Source organism: Cyclopterus lumpus, chromosome 18 (assembly GCF_009769545.1).
Source record: "Cyclopterus lumpus isolate fCycLum1 chromosome 18, fCycLum1.pri, whole genome shotgun sequence".
NCBI lineage: Eukaryota > Metazoa > Chordata > Actinopteri > Perciformes > Cyclopteridae > Cyclopterus > Cyclopterus lumpus.
In genome coordinates this window covers 10,279,587-10,305,125 of record NC_046983.1, presented here as the reverse complement: position 1 = coordinate 10,305,125, position 25,539 = coordinate 10,279,587, and the positions used below count along the sequence as shown (strand labels likewise).

General features: G+C 44.8%; 1 protein-coding gene across 1 annotated transcript in view; it reads right to left on the bottom strand.

Moving 5' to 3' along the window:
• The window catches only part of LOC117747892 (receptor-type tyrosine-protein phosphatase delta-like), an 88,916-nt gene extending 74,616 nt beyond the window's left edge, over window positions 1-14,300 (bottom strand). Inside the window, exon 1 of the mRNA XM_034557393.1 lies at window positions 14,195-14,300. Within this exon, the coding sequence (XP_034413284.1) occupies window positions 14,195-14,300 (106 nt within the window). The remainder of the gene's footprint in view (window positions 1-14,194) is intronic.
• Window positions 14,301-25,539: the final 11,239 nt, after the last annotated feature.

Below are 25,539 nucleotides of genomic sequence, written 5' to 3'. Positions count from 1 at the left end.
CCTCATTACACCGGCTTTGCTGACGGCTATTCAGATCTGTGATGAACACCGCTGTTGGCTTAGTAGCCGATTAACAATGCCCCCTACATTTTGTCTGTACTTTTTATACAAAACAGTTCTGCATTGAACAGGCTGTGCAAAAGAGGCTATAGAGGCACAACAAAATACTCCAGCGATGCCATTTTATGATCGGCCTTTATAGAGACCACTAATCCAGCTATTTAGAACAAACATCGTCCGATGGCCATCAGTGGACGAGCCTCAGTGCCGATGCAGTGATTGGATGTCTTGAATGACTGAAGCACTACATTAGTTTCAACTATTGCATGGTATCATGTATATGCTTATAATGATGTAAACAGTTTATTTTAATGTGTCAACTTCCTGGCTCCCTGGTTGATTTCATTCTATCAAAGTTCATAAAAGCATTCATTACTAATAATACAAAACAAATAATTGTGGTCAAAATGTTGCTTTTGAGCTGCATCATTTTATATTATACATGTAAAAATTCCAAACAAATGTTAAATGGCCAAATTAATGACATTTTCAAATAATTATTCATAATACTGAAAAATAATGTAATTATTTTTGTTTGTTTTGCATTAAATGAGTGACATGCAATACTGCAGGACAACACATTAGCTGTGTAATAGAGGCTTGTTTGAGTCAATATGTGTCCAACTAAACCACATGCAGTAAATCTAAGAGGTTTGAATTATTAATTACGGTCCCCGAAAGAAAACTGTTCAGCTCTTGTGTGTGTGTGGCTACGTCTTTGAAGAGCTACAGTTGGGAAACAAATGAGGTCGGGTGGTATCAGGGTCAGCCTGGCGGATGGAGTTTTCACTTGGAAGACAACCGTGCGGTGTCACCCCAGGAGCAAAAAACAACCCTCTGGGGACATAATTAAAATACTCTAATTAAATTAAGTGCTCCAGATCACTTACCAAAAAAAAAGTCTCCTTCTTGATGTGTGGATATGGGGATGATTCCTCTGAAGAGGAGGGCTATGTGTGTCTTTCTGTGTACAGTGTGTGGGTGTTACTAGACACTCTGCTATCGAGCCAAGGTTTTAGGATGCATTCCCATCATGAACCTGGAAATGTACCATCTTAGTATCTGGTTCCAAAACTTTGAAAGTAGTCCAAATCTACCATTGAAATCCTATTTCGTAATGTGATTTGGAAAAAAAAACACAATTGTTTTAACCGTGCCCATATTTACATCACATAAAAGGTGAACATGATCAGGGGTGGTGGAATACACCACTTCTGTGGAGTTCAGGCTGGAAAGTAAGTTAAAAGAACTAGAGATGAAGATTTGAATTTCTATGCGTGAAGCAACTGACCGAAACAGAAACCAATAAAAAAAACTCTTAAAACTGTCGGCTTCATGACAATTTTGGATTAGATAGTTTATAAGTCGGTAAAAGAATATGGCTCTCAGAGTTCATGTATACTATATTTTTCAGACTGTGTCTGCATCGTGATTTAATGCAACATTGTCTGATATTTTCACAGAGGCTGGCTGAAAAAAAGGGGGAGATTTCTATGGACGAGGAGCCTCCTCGGGGTAAAGGACCGTTGGGGTCCGTAGATGTGGCCTTTGGATTGATGGAGTTTCTCTTCTTAGTCCTTTTCACCCTTTGCCAAACTGAGCCTCAGTTGACAGAGCAAGAGGGTAAACAAAGGCGCTGGCCTCAAGTGCAAATGTTTGCCAGCAGTAATGGGCTCCAGTCCACTGGATACATGAATGTGTGTGGTTTTTTTGTAGGCCTATGCGTTACATGAATGTACATATACATACTTGTGAGCCTAGATAATGTGCTATTTGTGTAAAAGCGTCCTTCTGGTCATAAATCAGCTAGATGAGGGAAAGAAATGTCCCAGCAAATATATGCGAAATATCTATCCACTCCTTTCACAGTTTTCTGAATCATTCTAAAAGCACAACTGTGAGTAATGGCTGAGGCTATTGGCTTTTAATGTGGAGTAGTGAAACTGCGAGGAAGAAAGAGCAAAAAGCCGATGACATTGTCACAAAATGCCACAAGGTACTATGGTCCTGAGCAAGTAATGGCTTCATCCGTTTTCTCACATAGATTAAAGGTTAAATAGTAAGTCGGCACATTGACTCGGAGTGATTGTTAACTTCATGAATATTCTTCGAAATCTAGCACACTTAAAAGCACATAAAGGAAAGACAAAGTGACTTTTTCAACTTCAAGAGGGTCAAACTGATGACGAGCCAATGTGGCATTTCAATTAGTTCCCATTTATACACTTATATGTTGAAAAAGTATGGATATCACTTCAACATTTATCTGAATGGGCAATAATGCAGTGTTATCCTCTCATTCATCCCTCTGTGAGACACTTTCTCTCTTTCTCCATTCTTCTGACGCTGTATTTTATGTCCATTTTGTAAATTCATCTTCATATTTATATTGGCATGTTGTAACTTTATGTGAATCATTTATATGATAATGGTATTTTACCATTTAGAAACCATTTGGGAATGTAATATTGTACAGTATTATATACGCAAGTGAAAACGAAAGGTCCACAATGATTAAAAAAACACTCTATTTGTGCAGTGTCGCGGCTAATAGCAGAAGAATCATGTTTATAGCAGGGTTCTCCTTGGTGAGCTCATGTTCACGCTGTCATTAATCACTGGATTAATGCAGGAGCATTGTCAGAACCCACACGTCCCTTTGCCTTTTCAAGCTGGGAGGAAAGTGGAATGGTGTGCAAGGTGGGGGCCGAACACGTCCCGAAAAAACAATTTCCCTTCCCCTTCTTCTTCTTCAGTGTATTTGTCAGAAGGGGGAACCAAGTCCAGATGAATTAGATTCCATTTTGTGGTCATCTTTTTTTTCCTCCTTCTATGACTTCTCTTTTTCTCTCCGTCTTGCCTTCAGTCCTTTACGGCTATCCCGGCACCATTTATCATGTTGCCATCTCGACAGTGCCTTCCCCCTTCCTTTGCTGGGAAGCCATTAGAGCATCTCTGCATCGTGGCCGCCAGATTGCATTGCGGTCTCCACTCCCGACATTTATCATCTTTTGTCCTAACTTTTTATCTGCCCCCGTGCCCTGTGTGAAGCCCTATCTGCAATGCCCACTGTGATGAAAACGCTGGGAGGTGAGGCTCAAGTAAATAACCTAATTAAACCTAACAAACGGGGACAAAGGAGAAAAAAAAGCCCAAGCGGCCTTGGTGAGAATGCCAGAAGAGGAACACTCACAGATGGCATTGAGGAAGTCGAAGCAGTGATGTGGCACGATGCCCATATCACCTTCTCATCTCAGTATTTATAGTTCTCCTCGTGGTGGTGTTGTTTGTCCAAAGATGCCCTCTTTCTGGGATTTGGACCCAAATATTATGACAGTGTATCCTTATCCTGACATAGCACTAATTACACATCAAGAAATGATGAATGTAAGGAAATAAATGGTCCTGTAAGACAGGGAAATATCTATGTGATAAGGCCCAAATCATTGATTAATGGGTCCTCTGAGAAAATCTATCTTTCCTTCTCATTCCTTTCTAATTCTTAGGCAAAAGTCGAGCCAACTCTGATTGGTCTCATTAGGGACACAATGAAGAATGCCAAGCGTCATAATTATCGGAGCACTGCTGCAAACAGTATCGAGTCAATACAGCAAAATGTCAGGAGGGCATTAGTAGGCAATTATTAATCCATATCTAGCTGGGATGGACAATTTAATTATCACCTGATCAATATTTCCAGATCTTGTACAGATGTAGAGCAGTGACCGGGTGCATAGATCGGCCTCCTAAGAAGCCTTGTGTAAGGGAGCAGTAGACCACACGCATACAGCTTCTTCCAGTAATGGACACAGGCTCTATTGTATCTAAATATGTTATTATATATACGTAATATGTTTAAGCTTAACCCCCCGCCCCGATACCAAAACCAATCTCGAGATATGACTCTTCCGGTGCAAGACAGCCACAGCGTGAACGCACCGATAGGCACTGTGAATCCTGAAAAAAATACTTTTATTAAAAATTTGCAGTGATAGTCTATCACCGCTTTCTCAACGCCGTCTGAATAATTACTCTCATTGCAACTGAAACAAACTATCTCATATAGTGTCAGTCAAGCTTTTGTTGCGAGGGATGAAACAAAATGAATGCCGCGTAACGGGCCCTCGAGCATTTCAAAGACGCCACACAATGAAGCGTGGCGAAACGAAAGTGGCTGTCTTCCACGAGATCTCGAGATAAGAATACCCTCTCATGGATCTGTTTTGCTTATTTGTTTGCTATTATTGTGACTCCCATCTTCATCCCTGAACCACTTTAGTCACTATGCAACCAATCGATTAATACTAAGTTACCTGGACGGTGGTTATTTTCACCGCGTGTTGCCTGACGATCTGTTGCAATGGAATATGATTTTCAGCTCCCTTTTTCTTTCCCAGCATACATTAAAAAGCTGCATTGTTCTCTTATTTTTACCTATAATGCTCGGGTTTAAATTTGCTGTCATGATAATAGTACATGTCTTTATGCACGCGGATATGAATTTATTCATGTCGCCTCTCAGTGTTGACGACCAGCTATGACAGAAGTTGGTTGAAGTTAAACTTAATGACTAATAATTTAGACCCCAAAGTTGACTTCTTTCATTGTGTCTCACAAGACACTTGAAGTAGGATGAAAATGGTGATATTCTATCCCAAATACAATAGCTTTAATCTGTACACCTTTGACTTTCATTATCACATTTCTGAGCCTCAGAAGAACGGTTGGGATGATTTCATTAGATGTCAGGAACCTTATCATATCTGTAGGATTAAAGTTGTAGGCTCCAGGATTACTTTCTGGAAATTATCTTTAAGCTTTGCAAAAGAAGAAGAAGAGTTCTGACTAAGCAGTGAAGAAACATAAAAGAAATCGCTGTAACTCATATTATCTTTGTCTTTCCCTCATTTCTATCGCCTCATCTGGTTCGAATGTCTTTGAAAGTCAATCCATCCATTCTTTCAGTTAATCTCCATCTAAGCTCTTTCTTCTCTATTTATCTACTCCCTCGTCTCTGCGAGGTTCCAAGTCTGTGGCAGTTCTACACTCTGATTGTCAGTCTGACCCCTTCCCTTTACCTACATTTGTATTTGCATTTCATTTATTTTAATTTTAAGGTGTCCTACCAAGTACTGCCTTCTCTGGAAACAAAGATGTTGTCTGTGAATTGTGCATAGAGCACATTGCTGCGGTAGACATCCCAGAATGTGGTTATTTTTAGCATTGGTCAAAGTGGATTTTGCAGACCATCTGATCAGTGGGCAGTAATGGAGAATGAAAGCATATTATTACAGATAAGCCGTATTGTACATCTCTTGGTTCCATTAGGTGTCCATTATGTGTGAGAGCACAGTACTATTTGTACACATGCACACTGCGCAACCTTTGAATATGTCTACAACTGTGCATAGCTGCAAGCATATACATATCACATACTGTATGTGTGGGAGTGTGAACAACACCATGGGTGTACTTGCATACATCAATGCATGCGTGGTTGTGTCCACTACTGCATGTGCAGAATTGTATTAACTTGTAAAAAAACAACACCTCTGAGATCATAATAATCTTAATATATGTTCATCATGTTATTCTTTGTGTATTTCAAGGCAAAATATGTTGCTTGAGATTGAGGTTGGAAAGCAGTTGTCTTCCAACATGGATCTCATCTAGTCCTGTTTACTACCTGCTCACTGACTAATGTCTCCTGGGTGTTCCCGTTATCCTCCCATTGGAGTTGGCATACTATTGCCAAAAACACACGTAAGGTGTTCCCCGTGGGACTTTAATGGTGAAACTACAGTTTATCCTTTCCATGGTAATCTCTCCTTGAATAATCACAACGGGGGAAAAGCACAGGCAATTAAATTGTGCCATGTAATGAGAGGCAGCAGCTCACGCGGTGTGAAATCTCGGTCTTAACCAGGCCGTGGCACGAAGGAGACGGAGCAAGTGAAGAGGGAATCTCTTCCAGACTGTCTGAACATCATTTTAGTTTTTTCCTAACTCTGAAGGGCGCGAGAGTGGGAAAATCGTAAGGTGTACTTATAGAAATCCATGTTGGCATAAATCCTGACATCATCCGGTCTGCTCAACAGCCTCCTCTCCTCGTCCCCCAACGTTCCTCAATATCTGCTCTCCTGCACTATAAAAGTTGGAAGGTGAGTGGATTAATGACTGCGTAAAGATTGAGTGAGATCGAGCTTGAGAGGGCTCAATATTTGTGATGGAATATATCTGTGTGAGTGTTTGTCCGAAAGATTCTTAGTGAAGGAGGAAACCCAAATGACCACTCCGGATTCCATTGCCCCTTTTCTGTTTTACATGAATTATCTACACTCAACTGGATATATCTTTCATCATGACTCAAGTGATGGAGGGGATTGTGGTAATTAATTAGTTGATGAGAGAATGATGAATGACATGAAAGACTGCACCGAGGGAGTTTTAAAGCTGAGGGGAAACAGACTGCTCACGGATGTTATGATGGATGCTGTATAAACGCCTCATAAATGTCCAGGGACCCTTTGGTAATCGTGTGTGTGTGTGTGTGTGTGTGAGAGAATGCATATTCCGTGTTCTGCAGCGTGATGGGCACTTAGAGCGCCGTGCCATTAGAAACAAGAGCTTGGCTTCGTTTCAACTGGAGAAGCCTGTGGGTCTGGCGGTGTGGCGTGAGAGCATTTTTTTTTTTCGCCCTCTCAATGGAGGCTTTCACTCTCATTGCCATAACTAATAAACCACACTATAGCTGCGTGTCACACTAAATCTCAGCGCCGCGAATGGCACGACCCCGCTGGGTGGTGCAGAGAGAAGAGGGGAGCAAGCGTAAAGTGTGTGAATGAGTGAGCTAATGAGTGAGCAAGCGAACAAACAAGTGGGAGGGCGGAGTTACAGGAAAGGGAAAACGGCTGTAGTTTGTGTGAGAGTATCGGGTGAGAAAGACGACTCTTCAAAGGCGGACTTTGAGCACTCACTCCATCACTCCGCTGAATGTAAATCCACTGTGACAACAGGAGCTTAGGGCATAAAGATTCCCAATCGCCGTCGAGCATTGGAGAGAGCGCTGTAGGTAAGAAGGTGGGGATGTAAGCGTGCTGGCTGCAACTGAGCGATCGCCTCGAGGCGCTCCATGGAGATGAATGGTTTAGACCATTAACCCCGCTGCAGAGTCTCAACAAACCCCACAGGCACACAAATGTGCTACGCTGAGATCAGTGCAATGTGTCGCACTCGTAGGACCCCTGGAGTGAGACCAATGCGCCAGCCTTGGGCCAGGTGTTACCCACACAAGCACACACGCACGGCCACACACACACTCCCCCTCTCTCTCTCTCTCTCTCTCTCTCTCCCTCTCTCTCTCTCACACACACACACACACACATTCTGTAGATGCATTCATTCTGAGACATATCATTCAAAAACCCTTTTTTTAAACTATAAAAGTGCACAGAAAACACATTCGCTCCCTCCAAACCGACACATAAGGTAAGATTGTGTTCATCAAAAGACAAATAATTAACTGGCATCATTGATGTCTTGGCCAAGACATTGATGTCTTGGCTCCGCATAGTTTAAAGTTGACCTGTTTTGCTTATGTTATGCAAAATACGGACCGGTTCTTTGATTCCTATCTTAGTGAATGCCACATGCTGAAAATATATGTTTTCAAACCACACAGTGTGAATTATGTATCATTGGTCAGCATTTACAAATCAAATAAATAAGCAGCGGGCGAGGTCATGCTTTAGCCAAACCGGCATTAAATGACCATTTACTCTGGAATATGCAGAAAGTGCTAAATGAGTCCACCCAGGGTCGGTAGATTAATGATCGACAATTAATGCAAATAAGGCCGTCCGACAATATCCACCGCTTACAGAATGTTTTAATCTTAATCATAATGGACGTTATCATGTACACTGCACCATTCCGAGTTGTATTTGTATTTAAAAAGAGTTAAATTAGGACTTTGCGTTGGCCTGAAAAATCAAACTGTCGTCACCTTTAAGCCTCCACGTCTATATTGTAGTATGAATTCTTAGAATACTGGATGTGTAGATGTACTCTGAGCAGCTCTTCATTGTTCAGACTGCACACTGCGGTAAAACATCATCATTGCAGGCAACGCTGATGTATTTCAGACTTGACTGGTCCAGTAATCCCATTACCGCAGCTACAGCATCAATCTATTAATTGCACTGTCACCGGGCCAATGTCACGAAACACCTGCATTGTTATGCAGTTCACTGGCATGGCGTATGAAGGGTGATCAGATTTAGTACATATGCCAAGCAAGGCCCGGATCATGCCAAGTGTAAGCCCAGCAGATGCAAAACAGCTGGCATTGTGCTAAGCTCACCGGCTGATCCCGGCTTCAAAGCCATGCTACAAGGTACCCTTTGTGTGAGAGAGAGAGTGTGTGTGAGAGAAAAAGAGTGTCTAAGTATGGAGACCTAGTCGTGTGCACAGCGTTAACGTGGTCCACTAACGTTTTCTTTGGCACCTTAAAAGCTCGAAGGGGACAAGCTAAGGAGGTGCTCGGCTGACTGAAGTCCATACCATATCACACTGTTCACGTCAAGGTATTCAAGTATATGGATTCAGAGAAAGGGATTCTGGGAGTTTCTTGATTGCCACTCTAATTGATTTGCAATTTGGATTATGGTGCTTTTGTTCTGTCAATACCCCCCAACTCTGAGGCATGAACGGTACAGCATGGTTAAATTGCCCCACCATTTTCAAGTCAAAGTGTCTTGCAGACATAAGTGCACTTAGATATAGCGTGGCCAGGGGGCGGGGAGGGGGGGGCAGCCTTTAATTACCTGCACCGGGGGCCCGTACAACATCTTCGTATTGTATGTGATTATTTGCTTTTCTCAAGAGTGGGCGGGTCATGAGTGTGGTGAGAATGGCTCGGCTTTTGTGTGATTCTGTGGTTTAAGCGCGAGGACAATTGACTGCGATCCATAGATGAGGCTAATGGCCTTAAATAATACACTTGGGTGTAGTTGCCAACAAAATTTCCTGGCATTCATAGAGTTAATAACGGGCCTGATACAACCTTTAAACATAATTGCACAGCACATTGTTGACAAGGACTTGGCGCAGGCATTTTCCAAGCCAAAGAAAATGATATTGACTTCTTCCCCGTTCAGTTCAACCTGCGAGCGAGACCCATCTTGCATGGCGCTGATAACATTGTTTTATCTCATATTCACAGTCGTGTGTCACAAGGTCTGCATCCAAACAACTATTTGGCAATTAAGCGCCGGCAAAAAAAGTGAAGGTGTGTCGACGGCTTCTTTTTGAAGTCTGAACATGATGCTCTCTTCTTGTCGATGTTGATGCCGTGTTTTTTTTTCTCTCTTTCAAGACGTGCCCGTGTACACGGTTCTGAAATGAACGAGTGGAGCCGACAATGAGATTTCCACTTGAACGGTGTCCGGCAGAATGATGAACGAGGTGGTCGACTGGGGGAATTACAGTGATTTAAAGTTGGATCAAAACCGCCACGAGTTCAGTTCTGCTCTCGCTGCTCTGTGTGTACACAAACATGCAAGATGTGTGTGTGTGTGTGCGTGTGTGTGTGTGTTTGTGTGTCTAATTCAATATGTGCAAGGGGGAGGGGAGTCAATGTAGGCTGCTGCTCTTAAGAGTACATACTGTGCATTCATATGTGTGTATGTGCTTGAATTAGTGGGTGCGTGTGTGTGTGTGTGTGTGTGTGGTTTGCATGTTAGTCCTGTATGAGAGTAAAAGGGAATGGAATAGACTCAATTTAAATCAAATTAGCATGCAGGCAAATTAAGCAGAGGGATTTAATTTGAGCTGTTGTAAAAATGCTAATTTCAGTACAGCCCGGAAGCTCATATGCAAATACAACACTATTTTACAATAATTCATATTAGGCCTGGCATGCATAAAGCATACATATTACAGCCCGATGTCATCTGGGGACTAGAGTATCATTAGCTTTCGGACTTGCTACAAGGTGATCCTGTCTAGGGGTTGCATGTGTTTGCATGTGTTTGTGTGCACATGCATGTAATTGGGAGTACTGCCTTTCTATTTATGTGTGTGTGCGTGTGTGTGTGTGTGTGCACGAGCTCGCGCATACATGCTTAGTTATTCTTATCCATCCCGACATGCATCTCCCTGATATCCAAAAACACCGCGACGAGACATCGTTATGATAATCTGCATTCCACCCACAGAATACTCGTACTGACTTGAACACGGGCAGATGCTGTTGGATTGTTACTGCCGTACTGTTAAACAAAGCACTCCTCACAGAGGAGTCGATGCTCCTCCATCATAAATGTGTAACTGTCGCCTTTATGGCGAACATATGGAAAACTGACTCCTGTCACAGGCTCCGATCCCACATGTGACAGGAAGAGGGAAACTTCTCCTCTGATTATCCCACACACATTTGAACGTGACCAACATCATGTTTAAAATGTGACTACGTCCCCCCCGCCACCCCCCAACATCCTGCCATATCTTGCTTTTCTCACACTGCAACGGCTCAAACGGAGTGGCGCGTCAATAGACAATTTGCAGCGTTTCTCCTTTGATTGCAGGCTCAAAATGGATTCTAGATGATGCAGCGAGCGTGAGCGTGCACGTGGGGGTTAACATGATAATGTTTACAGAGGCTGGAGGGGGCCCGTCGATACTCATTTGACATGTTAAAGAGAAGCATGCCGGCTTGCTGAGACTCGCCATGCCTTCCACTCGGCGAGGAGGGGAATCAATTAAAACACTAATAATACTCCAAGGTTTGAGATGGTCCGGCACACCGTGGCACGGTGGTGAGTGCATTGGGGGGGGGGTTTGCGAGCCAATGTTCGCTTCAGATGCATCTTATTAAAGAAATAAATATCCATAAAACTGTATTTTTTTGGGGGGTTAATTCGGTCATTGAGAGAAAAATGAAGAAAAAAGTAGTAAAGGTAGGAGTCAATCTGTCTTGGTCGATGTATTTGCATTCTGCAGCTCAATCACAAGATGGCACCTTGGGGGGGAAACTTTCTACACACATTACGACACTTAACATTTAACAGGAGGCTTTTTTTCTTCTTTTTTTTCTTTCTTTCCTCATTTCAGTGTCCGACTCATAAAACACTCCCTCCAGTTATTTAACGGCCAAGTTGTTTGGTACGGATGCCCGCATCAAAGTTACAGCCTGACTCATCCCCCGCCCAGGTGGAGATGTTAAACTCTCTTCTCATCCTCAGACGCTTCCTTTCTGCATTACCGGCGAGCAAAAGACACAGAGGGGATTGTTTGTTGCCTCCCTGCGCTCCCTCCGTCTCTCGCGATCCGTCCCCTTGGCTCACCGGGGGACAATTATGCCCTTCATTCTAGCTATTGCCAAGCCCAATTTGCCACACAAATTAATTGGTCCCCATTTGAAGAGCGAGGGGGGACACGGTGAAGGAGAAAACGAGAGGGAGAGAGAGAGAAGGCCAAAGACAACAAAAAGAAACCGACATAGAAGCACAGCTACACAGCCCGCTATCGCTACAGATAATTTTTCATATCCATCCTGTTCTTCCCGGCTATATATCCTAGTCTCATCTGGAAACATTTGCACAGAGAAAACCCTTGGAGGAGCTTCCATTAACAACACTGTGTGTTTGTTCTGGGCCCGATTGGATTGTTTGCGAGGGGGGCTGCAGTGTCCGCTGCGTGGGGTGGTGAGCAGGACTGGCTCCGAGGATCGCGCCATCTGTTGAGCAGGCCGACTCAGCCATTTTCTGCTCTCGCTTGTCTCATATCCTCCACCGTGTCCACAGCCGGAGGCTAGCTCCAAACCCAAATGAATCCAGAGCACCAACAGAGGGCAGCTTTCCCTTTAAATGCAGCTTGCAATTTTATTTTTCCTTCTTTTTTCTGGGGTCCGTCTGGAGCCGACTAAACTGAGTGGAGGTCTTTTTTGTCCTCGGCGCACACCGCAGATTGGAGAGAGCCCCAGAGTGCGTCTGGGTATGCATATGCAAGCGGCGCGGTCGAGGAAATTAAGGAGCTGATAAGTCGCTGGAAGGTGCTATTGCACTGCTTCCAGACAACACAGGCGGAAACACATTAGGAAGGAGAAAACCCAAATAAGAAATGAGGAGAAAATTGGCAAGAGAGCGATTAGGAGGGGAAAAACAATAGAAGGGAGTGGGGAAGGAACAAACACATGTGCACGTGGGAGATCCGGCCGTGCAATAAGTCCCGGGGCTAATGTGTACCGCCTGCAGTGGTTCTGGCTCGCGGAACAGACACTCGCTCTCTTACCTTGGTTGCAGAGAGGACACCGCACCTCACCCCTGTGACCCCCCACCCCCCCCCACCCCACCCCGTCGCCAACAGACAGCCACTGTGGCTACCGCATGATACGTTTGTTTTGGCTTTGGAATGATGACCCAGCACAGCTGTCTAAGTAGGGTATGAGGTAGCAGCAGCTGCTCACAGCCAGACGGCCAAGGGAAGGAGCTTTTTTGGGGTGGAGGGGGGCTGGATAGAGCGCAGAGGCGTCATGATTTGGGGGGCTGCTGACTACACTTGTGCGCGTCTCTGTTACACGTGTGACTGTGGTATGTCTGGACACGCGAGAAGCGAAAGGCAGTCCAAGGCAGTTGTCTGAGGAGACGGTTCTGGCAGTCGTGTTTTCTTTGCCCATCAAACGTTGTTATGTAAATTCACAAGATGAGAGAGAGTTTTTTTTCTGAAAAGATAACTACTAAAGAGCCCCCCTCAATGGTAACGTTTATCGACTGTTAATGCCGTTTTGGGAAGGTCCCGTAATTAAATTGTGTCAATAAATCCGGGGCGCTGCACATAAAACGGGGGATAAACGGCGACTACATTTCTCCGCTTGCCTCTTCCCTGCTGCGAGACATATGTGGCGGGAGGCGGGGAAGAAAAATAAAACACATTTGCACAGATTGCAGGGAACATTTCTCAAGCGCAACGTTGTGAATCTCTCACATCCATTTCCCTTTGCGTGGCTCCGTTGTATATGACCTTGGGTGAGTGATCCCTTCAGTCAGAGATATTCTGCTGAACTGAGTCGGCGCAAAGAGGGGCAATAAAACTTTTATTCATCCCTTCTGTGACTCCAGAAGCTAATGATTCATGGATCTTAGTGTAAAAAAAAAAAAAAGAAGAGAAAAGAGCGGGTGGGAGAGGGGTGGGGAGGGGCTGAGGTGCAGGACCAGAGCTCAATGAGGTCTGAAAACTGTTGTCACACATCAGCGGGCAGGTGTCTGAAGTCAAGTAACTCAATTTCAATGACTTCTCAAGGCTCAAGCATTTTTTGGCGACGGAAAAATGACGTTAGAAAATAGGGACTTGAACACATTTTGATTGTCTGATGAGATGAAGAGATGGATCATTGTCTCCAGGTGTGTGTGTGTGTGTGTGTGTGTGTGTGTGTGTGTGAGGGAGGGTTCTTTGTAATAAGCCTGCATGTGACAAAGCAAGGGGAACCCAAGAGAGATGTCACGGGAACTGATACTTTGGGACCAAGCCTATGCTAAAATTAATGTGTTTACTGTTTTTGAAGTACATAAGGAATTAATAATACATTTGTGAAAAACAGTATGCAAAATGGTAAGCAAGGAGTGTATGTTGAAGTACATGGGATTTATTGTTTTGTTGTTTGGAGAATCATTGAATTTCACTGGTATTGGTATATCGGCTGCTGACATTCTGGTATCGTGACACCCCCCCCCCAGTGACACATCTGAATGGCTTATTGCATCACATGATTTGTGATCTCGACAGCAAACACAACTAAACTAACTGGGTTGTCTCATTTCACGGTGTGTGGGTTGGTAGTCAGCAAAGTGCCCCCAATGTGTGTGCACGAGCACTGAAAAAGCAATCTGGTAGTGGCAGTGGTAATACCTCCCCGGTGTATCACCAGTCTCACCCCAGTACGGCTCAGCGGGTGTGCTTGGTGCGTTCATTAAGTATTTATTGAAGTTGCATGTGTGTTACATGAAGTATTGATGCCTGATGATGTTCGATGAAAAGAAAAAAGAAAATGAAAAAATAGAACCAATCCCACCCTGGCCCACGACCCAGCAGGACACAACACTTGAGGCACCCACGTGAAAGCCAACGGTCCACTTACTTTGAGCGTCGGCGAGGTGGAGAAGCAGACCCAGGACCAGCAGCAGCGGCAGCAGCAGCAGCGTGGGTCTGGCTCTGTGCATGGTGGGACAGCTTGGCACCAGCATGCTTTGGCAGCCTCGGTGGCGCTGGCTCACAGAGCCCTGTGAGTCAGTCTGGTCTGATTTCTCAGATGCAGGGTATTCACAGCCTATGCAAGGCAAGGAGGGATGGGGAGAAGGAGAGGGAGAGGGAGAGGGAGAAAAAAAAGGAGGGAGGAAGAGAGAGAGGGACTGAATGAAACAAAGCTGTTTGGCTCAACGGGTTTTATCTATCCCTGCACATTTCTGACATGCCCCCACACAGCCTCGGCTGGAGCTGACAGAGGATAGGAAGAGGCTGATGTGCTCACAGGGTATGTTCTGACAGTTCTCTAAATGGAATAGTCACTTCACACAATGCGTGTGCACGCCGTGTGCGTGAGAGGGAGAGCGCAGGAGAGAGGAGGAGAAGCCACACGTATACGAACGGGTGGGCTAATAAGATTTTGGCTTCACAGCTTTGGTCGCGAGCGCCAATTAAACATGTTGCGTAATAAGAGTACATTTTAAGTCCTCCTAAGATGAGTGTTGATATTTGTTTCACATCGTTAAAAAAAGCACCTCTGTTGCATGTGGGAAAACACAGGATATATATATCCATGAATGTTCTTAAATTAAGAGTTTGGAATATTTGACCACTGTGAGACTGCTTGGACTTTCTTACATACCTTTCATTAAAGTACAATACAATATGCTTAGTTACAGTACAGTATGACATACACATTCAATAAACCAGTTCATCCGAAGCTCATATCCACGCTTCTGACGCCACATGTAATCCATAGTGGAAGGTTAATAGCTTGACATGCCAATACAAAGTGATGGAGTAGCTTAGCTTTAGCACACACAAACACAGACGTCCTCGCTCATCCGGCGCCGCTCGAACAAATACAATTCGAGAAGACAGAGTGGCTAAGTGTTGCCATTCATGTCTCAGCTCTTTATTGAAGGGCCACTACACTACGTTGGCTGTGAAAATCAATGTGATACAGTGAGCTAGTATTAGCTGCAGACCGGCTCTATCCCTGTCATCCATTTGCTTAAGCTCAGAGCTTGATCCTTAGTGATGGATGCTCTGCGGTGGTCTTTCGGGCTTGTAATGCGCCTCGCCGCTAATCCAAGTGTGTGAGCTTTTTGAAGACATACTGTACTGCCGGTTAGCGTACTAGCCGCTCCGCCCGCATTGTTCTGCCGAATGTTGTTGTTGTTTCAGCTGTGGCGACCCATTTCAGACACTTTATGTCCCATGAGATCAAAACACAGAATATTTTTGAAGTTTTTTTGGGGGGGGAGGGGTCTGCCGCTTCGGTTACCGTCTGTTCAGAACTGTGCGTGTAAATGCTTTCGCTAGAAATAATATTTGATTGGACTGTTTATCTGCAGATTTGACCGCCACCCACGAAAAGAAAAGAAGAAAAAAAAAGAAACAAGCCCCCTCTAAGCCCAATCACCAGGCGCAATGATGACAAAGTACCTCATTTCCCTGTTACCAATCATCCTCTTTCTCGCCACTAGCTCTCTCCCGCTTTCAATTCTGTGGGCTGTAAATGGCAGAAAAGACGGGGAAGATAGCGCACCTGTCACACTCGATTTGTGTCGGGGGGGTTGGGGGGGGGGGGGGGGGGGGGGGGGGAGATAGACATGACTACCTGTCTCCGAGCGCCGCGGGGCTAGCAGCAAGCGCAGGAGCGGGGGGGGGGGGGTGGCGTGCGGCGAGGGGAATCAATTTGAGGCAATCTCCATCCCCCGCTCACGGCGCCACACGCCAACGCGCGCACGCTTACAAACACAAATGCGTACGCACGTACAGACGGTTTCAGCGCCAGGGACTGAACTTTCACGCGGGGAAGCGTTGAATTTGATCAGAGTCGAACCGGACGGAGAAGCAGGCCCGCGGAGGGGGGGTTAGCGCTGCAGGGCGCGAGCGTCCGTCGTGCAGGTGGAGTCGTCGCGATAGCCTTTGAGTTAATTGACGTGTACATTTCTCATAATGACATGACATTAGGCGGCACACAGGAAACAGTACTCAGCAGCACTCCCCTTTCTCGAATCACGAAACCCATCTGTATGTTGTGTAACCACCAGTGAGACAACCAAGAGGCTTTGCCATGTGAGTAAATACAAGGAGAAGCTAAAACACCTTGAAAGCCTTGATTTATACCAAAAACTATATTTGGTTTTGACTCGTGGTGTTCATTTGCACGAGGAAATTGCACTCCAGATTTCCTTCCTAATGTGCTGACGGTAGACAAGCCACCCGCCAGAGCTGGCAGAGGAGCAGCAGTTTGCCAAATGCATTGTGCGTCGTTATCTGGCAGTGGATTTAGCCGCGGGTGTTTTTTTTTTTTTTGTATGAAAGCTTATACTAATACGTGTTTGATTACATGTATGAGCGTGCGCACGAGTACAAATGATCCTTTCCGTTCTCATTGGTGGGTGTGAAAGGACTCCCTCAAAAGGTGGCCCCACCTTTTGCCCATTTTGTCCTCAACAGGGCTATTTTGCGTCGCGCTGTGCACCATCACTTTCATACATTTGGTGGCATTGATGCTTTCCATTGAACATGTATTACAATAGAAAGAGAGAGAGAGAGAGAGAAAAAAACAATCTTGTCTTTCTTCCTGAGCCTCTGGTGGTATTATTGTGTTCCCATTCAGTGGTGCTTCATTCAAAGGATTTTGCTGCTGATAGCAATCATGCATTATTAAACAAAGCCTGACAACATGCACAATGTTAATTAGAAAAAGTGGGGGTGGGGAGGAGGGGGGGGCAAGAAAAAGAAAGTGGCTGTTGAGCTGTCTACTCTTTCTCCTTCCCCATGATCCTTATCAGAAATGTGAAAAAGAAGGAGGGTGGGATGTTTATGCGCTAGCTCGATAATGGCTGGTCTGTATTCTCATTTCAGCGCGCGTGTGTTTGGTATTATGCTCTATTTAGTCGAGTGATATTATTGAGGATGATAACAAAGAAAAAAAGATTCAGATTAACATTTATCTCATATTCCAGCCATAGCGCAATAAACTTGTTATAGGAACGAATGCGGGCAGAGTCGTAATGAGGTCCCCAAAGTAGCAGTTGTTCACAACATCAGCTTCACGGCAATTTTGCCTTTCCATGTTCTCACACATGCTGTCATATTTTGGCAAACCGCGTACAAACCAGTGGGGAGCAAGTGCTGACACGAGTGTGCTACTCGTGGTGCCATTTTTAACAAATTCAACGTGGGGTTTGAGCACGACAGTTGCACCGCATTATGCCCATCCTTCGTGCGATCCGACTAATTTAACTTTGGCCGGCTCCAGGGGATGTTTAAACGGCTTGTTTTTTAATTTCAAGCTCATGCACAAACTGAATTGAACTTCAAGGAAGTAGTGGATTCACAGTATGTTATCCTAACAGGCCAACGCAGACATAAAAATGCCCCCCCGAATCTATTAAGGCCAATCCCTCTGTAATTAGCCCAGCACATGCAAGGAAAAGTAAAAAAGCTACACAGGATGTGATCCGGGTTGTAAAAAGTTGCCTAGTATCATGCCCAGCAAATAAGAATTAGTGTCTTTTTATGAGGCAGGGCTTTATATTTCTCTGGACTAGCATAGTTAAAGAATGCAGTAATTACCCCCCACACTGCACTGATACAGAGCACTACGGTAGTGAGCCGGCTACTGTAAGCACTGGAATGATCTCTGGGATCCCTCTTTTTTTGACTTTGGTCCGATGCTGACAGAGACAGACCCTGCTTCAGAAAGTTGGGGTTAAGTTAAAGTTAAGTAGCAGAGAGGTGGAGGAGAGTCGGGACTGCAGATTCCACCGTCATCCTCTTCCTGCTGGCAGGATATTTAATTGAACTACTCTTCGAAACACCCCGATGAAGGCGCAATAGTAGACATTTGGGGAATGAAGCATGGCTTGTTAGTAAAGGGTTGTTTAACATATTTAATTCTGATGAATTGTATTGAACCATTCACTGTGCGTATGCGTGTGTGTGTGTGTGTGTGTGTGTGTGTTGTCGAAGAAAAACAACAACATGGTACATCATTGCCAATACGCTGTTGTAGTATTGCGTCAGATCCGGGTAACGATTTAATTACTAAATTATAATTGAAACATTATAGCAGATTAAGACGTCATTTTGATAATATTCTTACTTCATTGTTCATTTAAAGAGGCTGTCTGATGTTCCCAGCGCTTTACTATAGTTTAAGAAGGACATTATACAAATTTAAATGAATTAAATATGACAATTATGTAAACTAAAATGGTTCCACGCACATCTCCCTCCTTGATGATGCAAACGGTGTCAATTACCCCTGTAATTGTCTGTTCCTCGATGGCTCAGGAACAGGGCGTGGGCCGGGGTGGGGATACGATTAAACTACGTGAGGATGCAGCATTGCTTGAATTAAGGCCTCAAGGTCAAAGTGAATGTGAAAGGGCACAGGTTGCTGTGCACCAGCACTTCCTCTCATTAACAGTAAAAGATGTCTTCCTGTGACGGGCACCCACTCACAGTGCCCCGAGGATTTCAAAAAAAAAAAAAAAAAAACGTCATGTGACCAGATTTGTGAAATAAGCTAATCAAAGGCTGCCTCATACATCGACAGCCACCCACCGCCTTTGCCAATCCCCACATCCTCATCAAGAGAGGTTATGTTCGGGTTTAGTCACAATGTCTTTCACATGGTAACAGCAGCCATCTTTTATCTTTTTTTTTAAAAACTAGTTCTGTCTTTAACGTCATGGTAGAAACCTTAGCCTAACCTTTTTTTTTCTTCCGTGTGTTTTTACCCATTTCTTTTTCATCTGACGCTACTTTCTTCTCTCTGCTCATGATGGTGTGATTTAAGACCGAGTGACAAGGCCGTTTCTCACACATCGCTCCCGATCAGCCGGCATGTGTAATAACATCCCTCAAGCTAAGCTAAGCTATGCCCTCAAGTGCAGTCTCCACATGAAAGACCCTGACAAGCGCACATCAGAGGAGTTTATTTGCTATACTTATTTATTTACTCGCCCTCCCCCTCCCTCCTCGCCTGACAAGCCTCCCACTGTCATAAACTACCCTTCGGGTGGTACCGCCTGACTTTGTGTTCGAGAAAATCCGGGTTTACAGTTCCCGCCTGCAAATGCTGCCAATGATGGTCATATCTAGTTTTCTTATGATGATCGCCCAACATAAAACACACAGCAGGAAGCTAATTGCATCTGATGACATTTGTCTGTCTGATAATTGGCTTTAAAGCACCTGCTGCGGCTGTCGGTCAACGAAGCTATCGCAGTCTCATCTCAGTTGTGTGTCCGTTGCGAATTAACTCCGGGAGGCTTCCGGGAGATGCTACACATCTTCATAGGATACAAGCTGCTGTAAAGACTTTGCTCGTAGTTCAAGGTTCCGATTTGAAAAAAGGTTCCCTTTTGTTTCCGCGTGATAATTCAGACCACCCAAACTGACCTTGAGTGGACGCTTTAGTAAAAAAAATTATAATAATCACCACGGAGCATCAGCTCACAAATACTCCTCCTCCTCCTCCTCCTCCTCCTCCTCCTCCCACACGTTTTAAAAAAGCCTCTCCTTGACTTTTCTCTCTACCTGGTCTACCTCGCCACTTGTTCTCTCTCTCCCATATTTTCCTCTCACCACGTTCGCCAGCAGCTGTTGGGTTCAGATGGATGGTCCCAACAGTGCAAGACCCTGACCTGCAGTCTAGTGACTGATTATCCCAGCGTCCTGTTGTGCTGCTCCCTGAAAGAATACCAACACACAGTGCACACACAGGCAGTCACAAACAAACACACAACACACACACACACACGGTTACATCGCTATTGGGTGCAGCTTTAAGGACACGGAGAGGGGGTTGGGGGGCTAGCAAAGCAGCGTATTTCATCTTTACCTGCATGCGTCTTTTGACCTTGATGACACAGGAAAACACGCCACCTGTTGAACTCTAATGGACGCCACTAATGCCTTTTCAATGTGCAGCGGATGAAACAAGCACCCTGTGCAATCAGCCATTGGGCATGTGAGCCGTGTTAACTATTCCAAAGACTGCCTGCCGGTTGGTCGGCCTTCTCTTGTGCTGTGTTTGCTTGTCACAGCGTGGGCGGCAACTATAGTACAGCGTGTGCCACTCGGGTCGTGCTTGACCTTGCGCATCAGCATTTATCACAGGGGAGAAACCACAAAAAAACTTGTTATCATGCAAACAGGCTGAATCTTGTTGCGGGAGCAGTGAGTGTGGTGGGATTGGGGGGGGGAATGGTAGACGCAGCAGCAACAGCCTACCTGGAATGGCTGGGATTAAATTTATGCCGCATGAACAGGGGAGGGCTAAATCATGTTACATATTATGAACCAGGAAGAAAGAAGGGGGGGAGGGCGGAGCAGAGGGGTGGAAATATAATGGATACGGGGAGCAACGAGGCAGGAGAGGGAGAGGAGGGTTCGGGGGAAAGTAAATGTGGAAGGGGAGAGGAAGAAAGGAGGCGAGAGCAGAGTGTGTGGCGTAGGGTGGAGAGCAGGAGAGGTGGAGGCAGATGGAGGGACGCAAGGGAGTGTGCCTCGCTGCCAGCTTTTCTCACGCTCCGTCTGCGCTCGTACGCCCGACAGAGAGCAGCGTGAGAGAGGTGGAAGGCTGGGGAGAAGAGTGGAGGGAGGAGAGAAGCAGCCGCTGCTGAAGAGGAGGTAATCGTTGTAAGGCCACTCTTGACAGTCGAAAAGGTATTGTTTCCCCCGGAGGGAGGGGACTGGAAAGGTGACAGCAGGTGGGGGTAAAAAAAAAAAAAACGAGAGACTATAGGAAACACGGCGCATCCCCTCACCCTAAAAAAAAAAAGAAGCACAGACACCGGAGGCTCAGGTCCGCATCCAATGTGAATCGATGCATTCGGAGACATGCAACTCCCAACGCACACACACACACGCTTTACACATGTAAACGCGGGCAAGTCATGTGCTCTAAATAGACAGGCAAGCGAGCAGGCACGCATAGCCTTTGCACCACATGCTCCGGGGCACTTTGACATCTACCCCCCAACGCAGCGACGGTCTGTGGGAAGATGAATAATCTGACTTCCGTGAGGCCTGAGAGAACGAGAGAAAGGGAACGAGGGCGAGACGGAGGTTGTTCCCCCGTCCTGAGCTCATGTCGCTTTATGGAAAGCAGAGTGACCTCGGAAACGGACACGATTGCATTCCGCCGCCACTCGCCGACATGGCGGAAGACATACAAACAGACGTCTGTTGGAAATCCCAGAGTAATACAGGACTGGGCATTGTGTTGCCCCCTAATACATGTGGCATAAGTCAACAACAATATGGTTCCTTATCTTCTCAAAAACAATTGAACACCGAGGTACAATGTGCGCTGGTGACATTTTAGTGTCTTTTTTGTACAGGAGCCAAGTCGTTTGGTATGTAAATGCACTACTTAGGCGTACGTGAAGGATGCAAAGAGCCGCTTGGGGCATACGCGCTACACTCATAGGGCAGCAAAATAATTAAAATGCCAAGTGTCTCCCATTATCTAAATGCTAATTTGCCTTGATATACCCTGAGCTAAAATGTAACGCCACATTATGACTGCTGTACTGCACGGAAGCAACCGCGGGTGTATTTCCCCTTCAATTAGCTTAGCCTACTGTATGCTATCTGTTTCCGGAAAAAAACTATGCCACGGATGCTTGTATGAGTGACGCTCGTCGTACGACCCTCTGTTTCACAGGCGGACGATCTTTAGGTATCTAATCTAAGCTAAAGTACTGTAGGCAAAACTGTTGCTTTGCTAATATGGATTCTATATTATCTTTCATCAACAGGCTTCACACAATGTAAACGTGTTCTCCTGTGTCACTCTGGTCTGAGCGTCTGCAGAGTGGGTCAAACTGGCGTTGGCATGAGGACTCTACTGACAGCTATTCTTGTATTTCAGTGCATTTTGCGCACTGGTGTTTTTGCCATGACTCAGATTTGATAAGAAAGCCTGAGTCAACAACTGAAAGAACGGACAGCCGGCATTACCACCAGCAGCTTATCAAAAGCTTTTTGCATGAAAATACATCAGTGCCAACAGGCCAGGCCCAACGGGACACAAAATATTATCACAGATATGAGATGTTTTTTGCTGAATAGACAGAAAGAGGTGAAATTGTGTTGTTTCTGCTTTCCCATCTACATCCCGATAAGACTGTCAAAGGACATGCAGGGTGGGCAGCATTGAACAGCATTTTAGAAAGCTGTTTCAATATTTCAGTGGATCAACTATCCTTACCAAAGTGTACCAAGCTCTTTGATGTCGAGTGCTGCTGATTAATAGGTTGGAAAAGCTGGACTTTTTTTAAGTTCTTGGATGCCCTTGAAAAGTGTTTTAGTCGGGCTCAGCTATTGTTCTCATGAAAGGTCTTGCTTGTGCAACTCATTCGAAGCAATGGTTCACCCAAAGGCAAAAGCAAAAATTCCCTCTTTGTCATTACGCTAAGACAAATGCTTGCCATTGCCACGTTAGCAACCCAACAAGAGCAGTTCCCCGGTCAGCGATGCTATATTGTAAGACTAGAACAAGACATTTTATTATGCTGCTGAATACGAATGAATAGGTCCTTTTCTCCAGCCACCAGCTTGGAGATTGAAATCAAATGCCACCTTCAAACAAATGTCAGTACAGGAAATCAAAACCCTTTTTTTTGTCGTTGCCTGGCGTCAAGCAAAATACACAATTTGACATTTGGAAGAGATTTTTTTTCTCTCCCCTCTGTACTCGTTTCATGTGAAATTAACTTGGAAATTGTTGCAAAAAAAAAATATGCCTATAAACCCGCATGACACGAATAGTCATCGCTCTCCATCTAACGTCCTTTTAGAAACTTCTCTGGAAGCTCCCCCAACCCAATACAAGCCACCCCCGAACACTCAAAAACATGATTAAAACACTGTCAAGCCTGACATGGCCGTCTCCCGTGCTGTCAGTGGTCCTCACTGGGAGTCGCTGTTGACTGACTGCTTGGATGTGCCTTATCATTAACAGGGCCGCCTGATCCTCCACTGAGGGGCTTTGATGACAGAAACCAAGGCCCCTGTTCCTGCTCCTCCCATTTTGCCTGCCCAAGTGTCATCTAAATGAGATAGGGCCCAGGAGCTAAGGGATTAGGCACTGCATAATTACCTATTTAAAGACCCTAATTGAGCATTTCATTAAGAGACTGGCACTGAGATTTTGCCAAGGAGGGCACTACAGGGAGAGCGATGTATTTGCCTGTGTATGCATGTGAGTATGTATATGTGCAAGTGTGTGTGTGTGTGTGTGTGTGTGTCCGTGAGGAGGAGGAGGGGTTATGTGGGTTTGCATATGCCTGTGTGTGCAGCAGATTGTAACCTTGTCTTTTTGTTGACATTGCACTTAGACAGTTTGGCACATGACTGTTCAAGTGAATCCAATAGAAATTCCCCTTTTAAAAATGGATTGACGGTGAGAGTAAACATCGGAACTTTCCACAGATGATCTCCGTGCTCTTTTATTGGTCCAACTTTTATGAATCCCAATCAGGTTCCGTCTTTACACATAGTTTGTGGTCTCGAAGACTGTGCTTGAATTCATAGCAATTGCTAGTTTCGAATCCGGTGACATTTTCCTTATTGAATCAAAACAGTTATTTTTATCTTGTTCCTATAACCTACTGACGATTAAGTCAACTGTATCTACAGTGTAAGTTAGCTGAGTGGACATTTTCCTGCTCTTCGATGGTGACCAAATGCAAAAATAATGAGTTTCTTGTTCTGTAGAGCCTTTTTCATATTTTTGTATGTAATTTTATTCTGCTTTGCTTGATAACTGCTGTTGTCACAGGCAATAGATGAAGACATTCTCCCCTTGCTTTAGCCAAGGAAAACTTGCTTGGGAGATATGTACAGTATTTCTGTTAATGTGATGCAAATTCTGCTCCAGTTGTTCCAACTGCTATTTTTGGGCAACATTGTCATTGCCAGACAAAGAAAGCTACGAACTGAAGGAGAACCTTTGAGAGTACAAGGCTGTGCTACGTGATGAAAGTCAAACACTGCAAAGCTAAAACATTTCCTGTCTCCTTGAAGCTAATTGAATCCAAAAGAAGGGGCATTTAGAGCACACATTACTGTTAAGTTTCCTCGAGCCCAAAAACAAAAGACAGCAAGAGAGTTAATGCCTCGAACATTGTCGATCGTCAAACTCAAGTTTTTTATTGACGCCACTGTGTGTCAGCCCCTAGGTCTCCAGTGCCACATCTAAAGCAGTTTCTCAGACATGAGATGAGATACAAGAGGGATATGTGTCTTTGTTATCTGTTCTTACAGAAGCAACGATAATCTATTCATTGTGACAAAAGTACCACCAGTTCAGTGCAGAGTGAGAACACTATTCGATTCCCTTCTCAACATGTAACGATTTTGGTGTGGCCACAGGTTCCTTTGCAATTCCCCAACATGACATGTCTAACGAGCTCATTTACTCACATATTACAAAGCAGGGATGGTTGTGAAAGACACTCAGTTCAGTTAGCAATCCTAAACTTAGTTGTGAGATATACTGACTTAAATTAATGAACAGAGGTGGACTCTGATTGACACCAAGGGCCCCTGATCTTTTGTCATCACAAACAATTTCAACAGCAGCAATTATTCGAACAGAAGGCTGGACCCAGATAGTTTTCTGATGACCATGTTGACCTGATTTCCATGACCGAGCAGGCTGTGACTCTGTTTTGCCCCCTCATCTCTGTATGTGGGATCACTGGGGACATTGGCAAGTCACTGGCAGTTGGCTTGCGCATGATTGACTTGTTTGCTAAATGACTAGCATCTGAAGTGGCAACGCTAGCTGGGGGCTATTGGACTCTGTGGGGCAGACACCAGCTGCTAACTGCTGCTGATAAACTGTCCCTCCCTCTGTGGATTCATATGAGCACGATGGTGGGGAATGGCGCTGAGGACTAGCCAATGATGCTGAGGGCTGAAATGACAATGAAACATCATGAGTCAGTCAGTGCCGTCCCAGCACCCGTCCTATTACTCTTCTTTGACATGATGGAGGTTAAAAAAAAGGTTCCTGCACTAGCGAGGAAATTAACTTGATATAAATTAATCTTTTACGTGACTGGAGAGAAGTCTGTCCCTGAGCCCTCAATGATAACAGAAGGTGCTGTTTCAATGCCCATTCACTTGGTAAAGGCATCAGGAAAAGATACGATCTTTTGTTATTACTTTGCACATTAAGTATCTAGCCTACCTTATGCA